The 16903-nt window shown below is 38.5% G+C and overlaps 1 protein-coding gene across 1 annotated transcript in view; it reads left to right on the top strand.

The window, feature by feature from the left end:
- svila (supervillin a) overlaps positions 1 to 16903 on the top strand; it is a 219088-nt gene that overhangs the window by 168717 nt on the left and 33468 nt on the right. The window contains 7 exon segments of the mRNA XM_052016555.1: positions 3413 to 3560; positions 5200 to 5292; positions 6781 to 6867; positions 7466 to 7649; positions 8449 to 8621; positions 11412 to 11567; positions 14985 to 15121. Of these exon segments, the coding sequence (XP_051872515.1) occupies positions 3413 to 3560; positions 5200 to 5292; positions 6781 to 6867; positions 7466 to 7649; positions 8449 to 8621; positions 11412 to 11567; positions 14985 to 15121 (978 nt within the window).

Raw genomic sequence — 16903 nt, 5'->3', positions numbered from 1 at the left:
TCTGTCCTATGTGACTGTGAAGTTGAAACAGGAGAAGGCCATTCAGGTCTTCTATGGCTCTAATAATCATGAGCAGCTTTAATCTTCATATAAAATAAAAGTGGAAAATGCTGGAAACACTCAGCTGGCTAGCTAGCATCTGTGGAAAGAGAGTTAACGTTTCAGATTGAAACCCCTTCATCAAAACTGAAAAGAACTTTTGGGGGAGGAGTTCAGGGTGTAAATTTTATTTCTGTGGGTGAAGTTATGACGTTGGTGATTCTTAACAGCTCAAACCAATGAACTCAGCAGTGCATTTGCACAAACCATTTCCGAGGCTTCAGTTGAACCTCAGTCATAAGTTGCAGACAGTATGAGATCTCTTTTAATGCTTTCCACTTTTCAAAGGCCAGAAATCATCTGGTTTCTGTGTGGTTCAGCTTTGTTGGGGGCAGGTGCGAGGGGAGCTGTGAGGAGCCAATTTCAGACTTGGGGCTGAAGATGATCCAAATAGACTGATGTACTTTGTCCAAGTGAAGCGAATCCACTCCAACTTCCCTGGGCCTCACAAGTACTAACTACAACTACCAGCAACATCCAGCACCAACCCCCACCCCCCAAAACACTGGCTGGGAGGCTAGTTGTCAAATAGTCCCACCCCACCTCCCCAAACCTTGAAAATTCCTCTGTGAATGATTCACAAGAAAATGGTTAGCAACAGTTGAAAATTGTCACCATAATTTTTTAAACAAGTGAGCATTGCTTGCTGCCCGTATCTGGAATTAACTTCACTGAGAACTATGTTTAATGATTTGTACAGTGAAGGCTTGTGTTTACCATTGCTAATAATTTAGCATTTCTGAAACGCTTCAGATATAGAAGCGGCAGTATTATCTGTTTATAAAAAAAAAGCTTTTTTTTATTCATCCTGTTCAAATCTGCTGCCGAATAGAAGACACTGCATTTTATGGCAGCAATTACATTGACGTGCAGTGAATGCACATAAGTTGTATTCACGCCAAATCATATGTTGCAAACCATGAACTCCACAAGAAGCGAATTCTGGCACAAGATATTATGTGCAGAAGTCTTGGCAGACCAGGCAGCATCTGTGGATAAGCAGAGTTAATGTTTCAGATGGATAATTTTTTTCAGTGTAGTTTTATATTTGCTTTATAATTCAAAACGGCATTAATGATGGGATTGGTGCTGGAGCTCTCCAAGATAAATGCTGCAACCTCATTCCATACTGTTCTGTACCTTTTTTTTGTAACCAATAAGATTTTTATCACAGTCTATCTAGATGTTGAAATTACCACTGTAAAATTGTAGAGGTGTTATACCATGAGAATGTTTCCTGGAAAACAAGTCATTAAATGTGATCTCATAAATGTCCTTGTTTTATCATATTTTGAGAAGGTGGCATATTGTTTTAAAGGAAGCTGAAGAATGTTTTGCATTTAATGCTCTATCGAATATTATTCTACTGTGATATTAAAGCCAAGTGTTAAACTTGTGGATTTATTAACCTTGGCAAGCCAGTACCTGTAATGTAAATTTGAGAAACCGACAAACAAAATCAAATTTGGCCACATTCTTTGGAAGAACAATGAAATTCATCTAAATGAGAATTTACAGCTATTTTTGCTGTGTTAAGTGCTGAAGGGGTTAATATATTTCCCAAGTCTGATAAATTCAGAAATTAAATACTTTGACCAAACTTCGCAGACCATGATGAGTTTTCACTATTTCTTAGAAACCCTATTGAATTTAAATGTGCAATGCATTTCAAACCTGAGATTTGCCCTTTTTTAATATATATTTACACTTCTCTCAGTTATTCCACTGCTCTATTAGGATGCTGTGAAATGTCTTTTTGATTTATAGTTTAATAGATAAAAAAAAATGGTTATTAAGTCAGTTTATGGGGATCTTCTGCTTGCAGAATTCAACCACTAAGCCTCCTAAATGGCTTGCTGAATTTTTAAAGGTGTTTGGCTTTTATGTAATATCAAAAAAAAATAGATTGCAATCCAAAGTAGTCATTTCTGTCAATCATATGGTTTCATCCCCCTTAATCCAAAATGATGGAACGTTGTTGGGTACATGTATTGATAAAATCAAGTAAGAAATGTTCAGCAATGTTCCATTCTGGCTTTCAGTTAAAATTCTTTAATGCTGTCACGCATATATGGTGGTATATTGTTGCAACTCTGTTAGAATGTAAGTGGGTTCCTGATCTTTCCACGTGTTTGGTTTGAGTCACTCATTTTCTGAGAGACCAAAGGACAATTTTTTTAAAGAAAAAGAAGAATAATTATACTGACCTACTTAAAAGAAACCTAATTTCTATCAGTAAATGACCAGGATTATAAAGGGTGAGGAAGGACAAGTAAAGGTTGAGCAAATGTAAAATAAGTGTTTAAAAACAATTAAATGAAATGTAGAGAATGTAACTTTGGCTTTTCTGAATCGATAGAAAAAATGTAACCTTGTTTTGCTTTTGGTGCAGAAGCCTACTGCAGTCCCCAAAAGGAATTAGTTATGCATGATGTAATCTGACTAAAATATTTGCTGCATCTTCATCAACATGTGCTTATTAAAGTGGGCAGTCAGTTTATTAATGTTCCTTATTGCTTCCCCTTACTTTTAAGGCATATCAATAGTCAGCACTATTATTAATGCTACATGGCAGCAGAAATAGTGTGCATTGATTTTTCTATTAAAGCATCTTGTACAAAACAGCATTTGCATATGCTTTACTAGGATACCTGAATTATTCTTTCTTTAATGCAAGTGAGCTATTTACTTCAGTTTGTACTCTTGAAATTAGGTTTATTTAGTTGTTGATTTCTGCTCTCTTTTTTCAAAGCTGTACTGTGTCGGACAATTTCACCTTGGGTAGTGATGCAGATGTTAAGAATTACAAAAGCTTCTCGATTTGTATCAAACTGTGGCCCGAGTTTATCAATATTTTGGCAATGTATTGCTTTGTGAAGAACCCACATATTTATTGGTCAATATTCAAAATTTATACTGAAGAATTAAGACCCACAATATCAAAAAAGATCAGCAGGATCATTAAGTCATTCTGTGCTCGCGGCTGGGTTAGTTTCTGAGATGTCAACTGATGTTCCAAAAAAAATTATGCTATTTAACAAACTATTTGCTTACTTTTGATACTGTGGTAAATTGGGGGGGGGGAAAGAAAGCATTAAAGTGTTGCATATACTTAACTCTGCTTAATCCATTTTCAGAAATGTTCATATTTAGATTAGTGTAAAGTTCACATATGATTTAGACACATACACTACATAATTATTACATGTAAATACATTTGCCATCTTCAATTTATAAACTTGGGTTTGTAAACATAACCCCAAGCCAAATACATCTCTGTTTTCTCTAAATACACCTCTTATGATTAAACCAGAGGGTGACAGGTGAAGTGGAAGCGCAAATGACAATAGAAGAAAGAAAGCAGCTCATAACGGCGCGGGAAGAGGCCTGGAAGACGCGGGGCAGAGGAGCATGCAATGATTCCACTCAGTTTACTGTAGCTGGAAGGATGGTAAAGAAAGGTCAGTTTCTTCCAGCCATTCTTTAAAAAGCCTCAGGACATCCCAAAGTTAATGAAGTACTTCTGAACTGTTTTTACTGTTGTAATGACAGAAATGTGGCAGTGCAGCCAACAGCTCGTTGCATCCGTTTATTACAGTTTTTAAAAAAAATCAAAAGACAGACGAAGAAGGGTTTTCAACCAATGTATCCATAAGATAACAGTTTCCTGTAACTGCATATTAATGTTTCTTAAATTATCCTGCAGATTTTACTTCCATTGCTCCCTGCAAAATAAAATGTATATTAATTGCTATTTCTCATATTTTCGATGTGACATAGAAGTCAGCCGTTTGGCCCATCAAATCTATGCCAGCATTCAGAGCAACCTGGTCAATCCTAATCCCCAATTATTTCCCTGTAACTTGTTCTCTCACATGCCCATCAACTCCACAATTCCATTACCCACCTGAACCAGGGGGTATTTATACTTGTCAATTAACCTACCAACCAGCATGTCTTTGGGATGTGGGAGGGAACCAGAGCACTCAGTTGAAACCCACATAGTCACAAGGCAAGCATGCAAACTCCACGTGGAAAGCAGCAATCACCATCAAAAGTGGGTCACTGGAGTTGTCAGGCAACAGCACTACCTGCTGTGCCAATTGCTGCTTTATGGAAAGAATTAGCTTTTAATAGTTTCTACCTGTCTTCCCCTTTGTATATCCTTGCTCTTCAGTTTGCAGTAGTCTTCTGAAGGAACATGTTTTCCACATTTTATTATCCCAAAGATTCTCAAAAGTTTTAAATCTCAAATTTCTACTGTCTTTCCTTGTACCTCACATCCAGATGAGCGTCAACCTACTGGTTCTTCCCTTAATTGTTTCCAGGATCTAGTAATATCTCCTTGTATCTCTGACCAGGCTCAACACAGTACTCGTTGACTTGAGCGAATGCACTTTGAACTTGATTGTTCCTGACCTGTGCTGTATGGTTCTGGCTATTAATCTGAGTGTTCTACATCATTAGTACTCAGTGGAAATGTTGCACAGCAGGTTTACTTAAACCATTAGATTACCTCCATATAAACTGATGACTATCTTTCTGCTGTACAGGAAAAAAAATCATCTTTTCCTGTAATTTTACATGCCTATTTACAAACCAGCAATATCTTAAATACTTGACACAGATATTGTTGTATCTCATCCAGGGCATAAGGTCCTCTTTGCATGTATGTCCAGGATATATCAAGCTATTCTGTTACAAGAAAATGATTTCCTTGGGGTTTTTTTTTTGTTGATTCATGTGTTGACTGCAATGAGAATTGCTTTTTAATCAAAAAATGCAAATACCACTCATAATGTTTCAAAGCATTGGCTTGATATGGTTCACAGATATTGTGCTCATATATTGAAGGCTTTCCCTTGACTGCCTTTAATAAACACCCACAAGTTTAAAAAGTGTGGCTATATTTCAGATAGAAAGTTTATTTACCTTAATTAATTAGTTTCAGTTTCTCAGGATTTCTTAGACTTGTCTAACTTGATAGATTATGCTGTGTGATAATCAGAAAATGTTTCTAGCATATGTGGTCAGATGAATTGACCTTAACTAATTACAGTCCAGTACTGAACCCTTTGAATTTGTGTTGTTTCCCTTTAGGCTTGGCATCGCCCACGTTCATGAGTCCACTCTCCTCGCCTCTTTCACACAAGATGAAGAACAGTGCGCCAGTCATTTCCAAGCCACATGAAGGTGAGAAGTCATCTTTAAAAAGGCAACATTTTCACAAAATTATTCTTAAATATTGTTTGATTGCCTCTGGTGGTAAGTTAGTGGTGAAAATAATGACCCAGAATTTGAGGTCAGAGGCAAAGCATCAAACCTTTCTGCTGAGCTTGAAGAAAACTTCCGATAAGTATCTTGGGATCTCTGTGACCAGAGCACTTCCTTCTCCAACGATGACTGCTGTCTGGCATCAATGCAAAGAGTTTGAATTGGTGCCCAAAGCAGTATCTCCTCAAACTGGCTGAATAACTAATCACATTAAAGAAGTGTCACAGCCTGAAAAGCAAAACGTGAAATGTATGGTTTTAATTTTTAAAGTATTGAGTATTTTTTTTAAAAAAGGTTTAAAAAAAGCAAACATTTAAAATAGAACCTGAAATATCATAAACTTAAAATGTAATATTTCCATCTGCAAATACCTTAATTTGAAAAGTTCTTAAGCAGTAACGATGGCATAGTCAGGCATGGTAGCATAGTGGTTAGCGTAATGCTGTTTGCATCAGTCTTCATCTTGTGCTTTTGTCCACAGCAGTCATTGACCAGTTAATTAGACATCTACTTGACATGCTGCGTTGTGATGCTGTGTGTCACAGGTTAAGAAATATCCGTGAGGCAGCTGGTAGCCAAGAATTTAGTCTTGTGTCATTCCTCAGCCATGTGATGCTGCATATTTAATTGAATCTCTCAATGTGAGGAATTTCAGAACAGATAGCCTATGTTAGTGTAGTGGTTAGTATAACGCTATTACAGCGCTAGCGACCCGGGTTCCATTCCGGCCGCTGTCTGTAAGGAGTTTGTATGTTCTCCCCAAGACTGCATGGGTTTCCTCCAGCTGCTCCGGTTTCCTCCCACATTCCAAAGACGTACGTGTTAGGAAGTTGTGGGCATGCTATGTTGGCGCCGGAAGCGTGGCGACACTTGTAGGCTGCCCCCAGAACACTCTACGTAATGATGCATTTCACTGTGTATTTCGATGTACATGTGACTAATAAAGTTATCTTATTATACTTTATAGTATACTTATTATACTTGTTTAAAAAAACTCAATTAGATCATATGTAACTAATGAAAGACCCTGAAGATTCTACATAAAAGGAATTAGTTTGTACACACCTGGAATTCTCATTAGTTCTAGAGACTTTCCTCAACTCCTTTGAAGAAGGCTATAGACAGCAGAGCTTATATGTTGGTATATTTACTGTGCATATGCAGTTTAAAATTACTACTAAAAACTTCAAATTGTGCATGCACAGAAATTCCTAAGTTTATATTGGTTTTGCAAAGTAGTTATTGCAGGTAATGCAGGTAATTTTTCTGTCATTATTTTTGCAAAATCCAGACCATGCATGTCTCAAGGCTTTAAACATGCTTCTAACCAAAAAAAGCTGAGATCATGCTCCTTTTTATTTGATGGAATAACCTGCAAAATTTAACGTCCTTTCTTTTCATGTCTAGAAATTGAGGTCAGACCTGATTTGCAGTTGGAAAGTGACAGAAAGCTTGATAAATTGGAGTCATTCCTGGGTAAACTGCACAACAGAAGTAAGAGCTTGCCTTTCTTTTATCATCCATTAACAGTTTTTTTTTGTGCAACTCGTTTACAATTATAACAATTCTTATAACAGTTGATCTTCAAAATAATTCCTGACTGTGTATAGGGTATGCAACCTGATTGAAGCTTTGTGAACACAGCTGATGTCTCATTATTCACCTTAAATATTTTCTAAATAGGTGCAATTATTTTGAATAAATTTATGTCAAAATGCAAGGTTATTGGTACAATTCAAATTTAACTCATTTGAAAAAAAACAAAATATTTCAGCTAGCTTAGCAGACAATTGTGCAATTAAAGTCCCCCCACACAGAAGTGGGTACTGATTTGCTATCCATCTGCAGGAAGAGAAATGATATGCAGATATCAAGACATATTTATGGATGAGCATCATGATTTTTGTGAAAATGTGGGTTGAATCAGGATGAGTTTCTAGTGGACATTTTCAATTTCTTCTTAACCTCGACACTGAAGATTATTTCTGGCAATGCTCATTTTTGCAATCTACTGTTTGCAGACTGCTATCAAAAGGCACATGTTCCACCTTTGTTGCTCTGCCATTAACAAGGTTGAATATTTGTTCTGCAGTACCAGGCCATCAGGATGCTGTCATAACTGTAACTGGACAGTCAGTGAAGGAAGTAATGAGACCTGATGATGAAGAAACCTTTGCAAGGTTCTACAGACACGCGAATACACTTGTCATTCAGCCAGGAGCTGTGGAGATTGACGAGGAGGATCTTGATGCCATCTTTGATCCCGATGTACCAAAGTATGATACTGATTGAACAAATGCCTTCTGAATTTTATAGACAATTAGTCATTTGGCTTTAATTTGAAATATTTCTCAGATTTGTATCGAAAAGGAAGAATGAATATTTGCAACGTGTCCATCTGGTAGATGTGGGAATGACAAAATTTATGGACGTTAAAGCACAAATTCTAGCCCAAGAAGGTTAGGGAGCATCTGTGGGGGGGACAATAAGGTTAATATTTCAGGCCAATAATGTTCCAGGTTAATGACCCTTCATCAGAGCTGAGTAAAGTTAGTTATAAGATTTTAAGGTGCAGAGAAAATGGAGATAATGCAAAAGGGAAAGTACGTGACCAGGTAGAAAGTAAGGAGAGATGAAGTGGCCTGAGGAATGATAGTGCAGGATAAAGGAGGGTGGCAATGAAACAGGTGAAGACATTTTGTAAATTGATAGCTGCTGCCACTGACATACGTGGTCCTAATGTGGGCAAATGGGGTTAGTGCAGATGGGCAAAAAGGTCAGCATGAATGTGGTAGGCTGAAGGGTATGTTTCTGTGCTGTACAATTTTATATTTCACCTGAAGAATTGTTTAGTTGTTTGTACTATGGCAATATTTTTATCCAGGCTTGCAAATTCAAATGAGGGAGAATTTTTGGGCTAGAAATTGTATTGGTTGGGGCAGTTTTATTTGTTTGCATTATAGGCATCTTTAACATGGCAAACATTGTCCAAAAGTGCAAATAAAAAATTGATGAGAGGGTGTTGGAGGCTGGTGGGCAGACAAAGAAGGCTTTCAAGCTATTTTTCTCTTCTAGACTAACCTCTGCAGTAGCAGAACACAAGCGGGCCATGAAACCCACACGCAAAGTACAGTCTTCACGTAATCCACTTAAAATGCTTGCTGCCAGAGATGACATCCGGCAAGAATATACAGAGCAGCGATTGAATATTGCATTTATGGAGTCAAAGAGAATGAGAGTAGAAAAAAGTAAGTGTAATGTAGAAACTATTGTTTTAGGGCTATTGACATAGATTTTTTATTAAAACATTTGGTATCAAACATTCAACATATTACACTGGGGAAACTGCATGAGGAACGTTCATAACCAGCTGATTTTTAATTTTGTTCTTTATAATATTACTCCACAAACTCTCAAGGAAAACTAGTGTGATTTTCCATTATGCAAAGCACTGCCCAATTCTGTTGGTTCAGATAAACCAAGCTACTTAAGGATTTTCTGTGGTTCTTCAAGAAATAACTGAGGATTGTCCAACAGGTTCTTCTGGGACAGGCTCACAAAATGGCCCATAAACTTGCAGCCTATTTGAAGGGCAGACAGAAAAATTGTTTAAGAAAGGAAAAAAAGGTAATTCTTCTAAATGCAGCTGCACTCTCTGTGGCTGGAAGCAGTGCAGGAGGAGGATTAATATATGTGTCCAATACCTAATTTTTTTTTAATACCAACACTGGTGCCCGAAACAGTTTCTCAGGGATGAAATTATTGTAAATTTATAAGCACATGGGAAATAACACCAGAAGCACATCAGCAATAACTTTAAGATAGTGAATAGTGTAGGTGCCAGTGGGGCAAGGGGAAAGAAGGCCTGTGTGTGGTCATATTGTATTGGAAGCAAAGTATCATGGTAGAAGGAAATTAATATTCTGACTGGGCAGGAACTAACATCTGAAACAAATGAGGACATTTCTGATAAAAGGCATACTGAGGAATTTATCTGTTTGTGTAGTGAATATTGAATGTGGAAATGAGGTCATGAGGAATGCAGTATAATGGGAAATAGTGACACACCACCTGATAGAAAGGTAGTCAAAAATATCAAAGAAGATGTTGTGCTCCTTCTTTATATAATTGCAGCTAACTTCCTCTTTTATCCTGTCTGGATCTTTGAAAGAACTGGGCATTTATTCAGAGCTGCATGATGCTTATAGAAAAGAAATAGGCAGCTTACTCCATCTGATCTTTGCCACGGTTTATACTTCATCTGTGCCTCGAACCGTCCCTCTACATTTAACCCCATTAGAATATCCTACTCCCTTCTCTTTTGTACTCTTCAGATACCTCTTAAGTACATCTGTGCACTTCTTACCATTCTTTGAATAATGAAGATTTTCATAAATTATTTGTTGCGCAAATTAGCAATAACCTTGTATTCACAGCCTCTAGTTTTAGACATCTTTGTGTATGAAAACATTGTTGCTGCATTGTCAAACCCTTTCATTCCCTTGGTGGGTCGTGTTGACCTTTACTTAGTAAAGGAGAACTATAGTTTGATCAATCCTTTCTGGTAGATTTATCATCTCAATCCTCTCAGCCAGCCACTTTTTTGCATCATCTTTTTGTTTAGATCTGCTTATTATGTTGGATTTAAAATCTTTCCATGTACAGGTTAAAGTGCTGTTTGTAATAATATACTCTTTTATTTGCTACCCATCTCAAGGCATTGACTCTTGTCTGTCATTTCAGTCCCCTTCTGATATTTGAAAAGATTATTTTCCATTGCTTCACTCTGTAGTCAAAGGTTAAGGGGCTATTTTATCACATCAGGTGCACTAGAGTTGAACTGAAAAATCCCTTATTTCATATTTACGAATGTGTGCTTGTCAACTGGAGTCTCCATTGAGCAGCAAGAGCCCAATCTTTTTTTTTGTTTACCCAACCCCTCCCTGAAGTACTGCACAATGCCAATCTGTGTGTCCATCCCACTCTAAGTGAGATCAATTTAGAATCAGAGTTGTACAGCACGCAAACAGGCCCTTTGACCCACCGTGTCCATGCCAACCTTTTTGCATACAGTTCAAGTTTAGGATCTGTCTGTGTGGATTGATATCTCACCCCTATCCCTGCAGGGAAGAATTGGGCTGAAGTTTTTGTTTCATTTTAATTCCCAATTTTTGCTAATTTTCTTTTGTGGAAATATTAGAGTTGCCATAGAATTACAATGTTATTTTGCAAGGACATTTACAGAGAGAGAGTACCTTTGTCTCCTGCCATAATAAGTGCTGTATCTCCTTCCCAAAAGTAATTTTTTGCTTTTGGTACCATTCACTCCAGTTCAGTACTGAAGGAGTGAAACAGTTTCTCAGTTGAGATGTGAACCTAAGCTCCAATCTGTCATTTTGGGTACACCTGCAAGTTTCATGGCTGGATTTAAAACAAGTGGGAGATTTCTCCCCAGTGTTCTAGAGTCATAGAAATATAAAGTTGGTCCCTTGACCTGTCGAGTCTACACCAACCATCAAGCACCCATTTGCACAAATCCCATTTTATTCTGCCCACATTCCTATCAACTGTCCCCAGAATCTACCATCAGCATGACACTCATTATACTCTAGGGGCAATTTACAGTGGCCAATTAACGTAACAATCCACACGTCTTCGGCATGTGTAGGGAAACCAGAAGAAACCCAAGCAGTCACAGGGAGAATGTGCAAACTGCACAAAGACAGCATCAGAAGTCAGGATTGAACCTGGGTCACCATAGTGGTCAGGCAACAGCTCTACTAGCTACACCAATATGCCACTGTCCTGGTCAAGGTTTATTTCTTCAGCCAATGTAACTAAAGTGGATGAATCAGTCGTTATTTCATATCTGTTTGTAGGATCCTGCTATGCATTAATTGACTAACACATTCCTCTATAGTACAATGGGGAGTGCCTATATTTCAAAATAAAGAGCAGTTTCACTGGCAGTTTACTCTTGCAAGTCTGCTTTTTTATATCTTATAACATTGATTCTCTTTTTTTTATCATTTCATCAGTGTCAAAAAACTCGAACTTTTCAGAAATGGCATTAGCTGGGCTGGCTAGCAAAGAGGACTTCAGCAGTGTCAATCTCCGTAATGTGAATTCAACAGAACAAGTGTCAAACAACAGCGCGGTGCCATACAAAAAGCTGATGTTGCTGCAAATTAAAGGTCAGGAGTCATTCTTTTACTAACAGAGGCCCAATCTCTCATGTTACTTAACAAAAAGTATTCCCACGTCCCTGTGCAATTTCTGACAGTATGCAGGGCGGCTTAAATCTAAACAAGTCCTTTTTAAAGCAGTAAGTTGAAACACAGCTTCAGTGTTGATTTGCTGAATGGTTTCAACTGTCAGTTTCGTGCATATAAACAAAATCCAGACCAGTAGCATTTTTATGGGGAGGAGGGAAAGAAGGAAGAGTGAGATATGAGCATATACAAATTTGATTTTGAGAAATAACTTACCTGTGATAATTTGGGTGTTTGGTTTTCATTGTATTTTAGATAATGGAAAATTGCTTTACTGACTTGCAATGGAAAAAGCTCATGTCTCAATCAGGTGCTTACATTGGACTTGGCATGGTCATGTTTCATCACATTGTGGATAATGTTATCTTTTTAAAACTCTATAGGGATTTTGTAAAATTTTGATATCATATAAATATTCAAATATTAAATTAAATAAGTCTTTCGTATCCTGAGAACCAAGTTCAATTTGTTGTCAGACTGTGGAGATTCCTGGCTTGGCTCAGTGGAAGCACTGTCACCTGAATCAAAAGTTCACTCATTAAAGCCTTGCTCCACGGATCCATACTGACGGTCTGAGTGGGTGCTGCTCTTTAAACTGAGGCCCTGTCCACCTATCCAGGTGAACATAAAGACATCCCAAGCAACTGTTTGAAGAATAGGGAAAGTCTCGAAGTGTCTCTGATATCCCTTTGTAAAACTGATTATGCTGCAGTTTATATCAGGATGCCCAAACCTTTGGGCTTGAAAGGTAGTTTTCATTTCCAACCAGATTACCATAGGCTGAAATTGTTGACGGTACTTCCATGCACAGGAGGCCCTTGGGTATGGACATTATAGTGACGTCTTGGAGCACAACACCTACTTGTGTCACTCACACAAAATTCTACTATTTGTGTGAGTGTAAGGCTCTGAATATTTGCAGTTTCCCCACCTCAACCCCTCCCCAGCCTAAGAAACTAATCCCCCACAATCCTCCTCTGCACCCACCTCCAGTCAATGCTCACAACCCAGCCCCTGTCCATCTCTCCAACTGACCACCAACCATAGCTCCTTGATCTCCACAATGGCTGCAATTTTCAGGAGGATTGCCTTCTTTTGGAGGCTCATGTGGAATAATAGAGATATGAAGTGTCCACTCGAGTGACCATAAAAACAGAAAATATTGGAAGCACTCAACAAATCAGACAGCATCTATGGAAAAAAAGAAACAGAGTTAATGTTTCACTCCCTTCGTCAGAACAAGGAAAATGAGAAAACAAGTTAGTTAAGTTGCAGGGAGCGCGGGGAAAGGTTGGATAAGACAGACTAAATATCTCTACAGTGAGGCCTGGATGATTCCAACATTTTCAAAGCTGTCTGGTTAATGAGGCAAGCTGTAGTGAGGGAAAACAAAGGGGTATGTAAAAACTGTGAAATATAGGTCAGAGCTATTGCTAAATCAGTTAACAAAAGAAGGATCATGGAAATGCCTAGTTCTCCAGTACCATTCTTCTGAGACTTTCCATGTGGGTATCTCTGAGACATCTTCCCTTTTCCTTAATGGTGGCTTCCCCCTGTTATAGTTGACAGAGCCCTAGACCATTTCTAATCTATTTCCCACATCTTAGCTCCTAGCCAGAGCAAGGATAGAGTTTCCCTGGTCTTCACTTTCCATCCCACCAGCCTCCACACTCAATGGATTATCCTTTGCAATTTCTGGTAGATTTAATAAACTTCCACCACCGACACATCTTGAGGATCCCGAAGAGACCATTCCTTTCTTGAATCCCTGGTTCACCATCTCCACCAATCATTCCCATCTCATGGCATTTTCCCATGTAACAACAGGAAATGCTACACCTGGCCCTTGACTTTGACCTTTCCCATTATCCAAGGGCCCAAACAGTGCTCCAGGTGAAACAGTTATTCAGTTGCACTTCTTCTGATTTCATGCGTTGCATTTTGTGCTCACAATGTGGCCTTATCTATGGTAGAGAAACCAAAAGCAGATTGGGTGACCACTGCTTCGTGGAACATCTCTGTTAAGACTGCAGGAGCAACCATGAGATTTAATTTCCCATCCTGCTCCCACTCTGACCTTCCTGTCAATGGTCTCCTGCACTGTTCCAAAAAATCCAAATGTAAGCTTGAGGACCAGTATCTTATCTTCTGAGTGGGCACAATACAACCTTTGGCTCTCAGTGTTGAATTCAGTAATTTCAGGTAACTCTCTCTTCATCTTTGTAACTGAACTGGCTCGTTCTTCTGTAATATTAACTAGGTTTCTCTCTTTCCACAGACACTGTCTCCTGGCATTTCCAGCATTCTCCTTTCGATTTCATGTTCCGCTGCAGCTCTGACCTGCACTTCACAGCTTTACATGTCTTTTTGTTTTCTCTCTCCAACTCTCTCTCATTAACCAGGCAGCTTAATAAGCATTGAAATCTCACTTCTCCAGTTCTGTTGCAGGTCATTGATCTGAAACCGTAACTCTGTTTCTCTTTTCATGGATGCTGTCTGATCTACTAAGTGTTTCCAGCATTTTCTGCTTTTATTTCAGATTTCCAGCATCTGCAGTTTTGTTTTATTTTCAGTCTGCGGGCAATGGTTTGGGTGTCCCTGGCTTGTATTGTTGCTGTTTACTATCTGGTATTCTATGCAGATTGTCTGCCATATTTTCAAACATTGCAATAGTGAGGTGATGTTAAATGTAATGAATTGGCTTTGAGATGCATTAGCATATTCCAAGAGTTTGGGGGATAAAAGCTTCATAAATGTAAGTTCTCCCTTTAAGTAGGAGTTTGGGTGGTCTTGGACTGATCATAAAGCTGGCATTACTTCTAAAGTCCAGCATTCATTCAGTTAATTTGGGAATCTCAGTCAGAAATGAGAATGACCCATTGGGCAAAGGGATTGGACAAACATTGATGCCTAACTGATGCATTCTGCAGCTTGGACAAAATATATCATTGTTCCTCAGTTGGGGGGTGGTGTGGCGTGATGGTGGGGGGAGCATGACCATGCATCTAGTGCTGGTTGTTGCATGTCCTCTGGACTATCCTACACCTAACCTGGTATGATGATATATGAAAGGCAGAAAATAGCTCCATTGCACGTAAGAATTCAGTACGGAGGTCAATTAACTTCTTTAAGTAGTTAAGAACTTAATCTTCCGACCATTATAATTACAGAATATGAAGTCTTAGTTTATGTTTTGCTATATTTTTATTTTGCAGTTAAGTTGATGGAGTTGAAATTGCAAACTACCAAAGTGTTTTTAGATCCTGGGTTTACCCGTGTTACAGGCAGTTACACAGGATCAAATATTGAACTGAAATCATTCCTAACTTGATTTCTTAGGTCGGAGGCATATCCAAACCAGATTGGTAGAACCAAGAGCATCATCGCTGAATAGTGGAGACTGTTTCTTGCTGCTAGCTCCTCAGCATTGCTTCCTGTGGACAGGAGAATTTACCAATGTGATTGAGAAAGCTAAGGTTAGTCTACACTCCCTGTAGCAGTCTGTGCAAACAGACAATAGTACATTCTCAAAGTTTCCGAACCTGTTTCGTGAACATAAATTAGAGGGTTGTTTATAGAACATTTCACCATTGCACATAAACAGTCCTTCCTGCCAGATGTCTGTGTGAGGCAGGATTTCAGAAATTGTGTATTTCATGGGCTTGTGTGTAGATTTGTTTGGTGACCTATCTGGATACCTGGCTTTCCTGTCATTTTAGTGGCTGTGAAAAGACCAGTGTGCCTAACAGGATGCAAAAACTTCCTCGGGATACAGCATGTATGGAACAGTCAGCTAAGAAACAAAGTTCAGATGTGCTACAAAGAAAAACACAGAACAATTAACAGAAGTCTGTTTTTTTGCTCCACTTCCTTTTGCATGTTGCAAGAGATACAATGAACCACCAAATTGCCCAAGTATGGTTCAGGGGTTTCATTAAATCCAACTATTAGTTTACATTCTGGCAAGATTTGCAAGTGCAGATTGATATACAAATTGCTCTGTGTTGTGATTTGCTGTACTATTTGTTTAAACTTACTGTTTGAGAAACAAAACTGGGACAATGTCAGTTACACTGAAGAAATTTTGAACAAAATGGAAACAACCTAATTTGTCAAAAAAATTCAGTAGGTTTAATTGCGCATTTACACAAGGGTACATTGACTGATTCAGTCAGCCTCAGAGAATCATTTTTACACCGTGACATATTATAACCTGATGTAAGAAAAGGGATGAGTCTGGCCCTCTCCAGCCTGCTCCAACATTCAATAAGATCACGGCTGATCCTGTAGCCTGTCCTCTCTTCCATTCACTGTTACAACTCCTAGTTATTCTTGAGGTTATACAGTAGATATTGCCAGATCTTGGGTGGCCAGTCCTCACAGGTTTCATATAGGAATGCACGTACTGATATTGATAGAAGCTCCAGTCCTCTGTCATTGAGAGACTTTGGCCGCTTCTTATACAGACAAACAACAGGCTAATGTGAAGAAACAAGTAGCCCAAGGTGCGCACACATGTGCTCTGGCTCATTGTCTCTCTGTCTCGTTTTCCATCTGTGTGTGTGTCTCGCTCTCGCTAGCCCGAGTTTCACACATTTCATTACACTTCACATTCTACAAGTGTACTTAATTTATGTTTTGTTTATTCCTTTAATCATTCTCAGCTTCTGTCTGGCCACCACCTGACAGCTTCAATCATGTTAGACGTTTGGTCAGTAAACATGTTATCTTTATCTTCTCTCAGTACTATTGTTCAGTTCAACTCCACAGTTTGTCTCTGTGATCATTCCTTGATTAGGCAATATACTGCACTTTTCTCAGTAATTAGGGTTTTAACGATTAATGTGAATATCATATTGAACTATGCTAACACACTAAATCATATACACGTATATGGACATGCTATATACTACTGCATTATTACACCAGTTCCCTCGATGTACAATAATCTGTCAATTTCAGCCTTGAATATACTTGATGACTGAGCATCCACAGCCTTCTGAGGTGCAGTATTCCAAAAAATAAAATTGTCACAATCCTAAATGTTTGACTCCTAATCCTAAAACAAGGCCCTTATTTCTAGAATCTACATGATGAAAATTATGTTCTCCCATGACTGTGTGGTTTCCTATACATACTCTGGTTTCTCCGTCATGACCCAAGGACATGACAATAGGTTATTTGGCTGTTGATATTACCTCTGAGCTAAATGTAAAAGAATCAAAGGGGAGTAAATGGACATGTGAGAGGGAGTAAGT

The sequence above is a fragment of the Pristis pectinata genome, chromosome 5 (assembly GCF_009764475.1).
Source record: "Pristis pectinata isolate sPriPec2 chromosome 5, sPriPec2.1.pri, whole genome shotgun sequence".
Classification (NCBI taxonomy): Eukaryota; Metazoa; Chordata; class Chondrichthyes; order Rhinopristiformes; family Pristidae; genus Pristis; species Pristis pectinata.
Note: the sequence above shows the minus strand (reverse complement) of the source record. Positions and strands in the feature narration are given on the sequence as shown.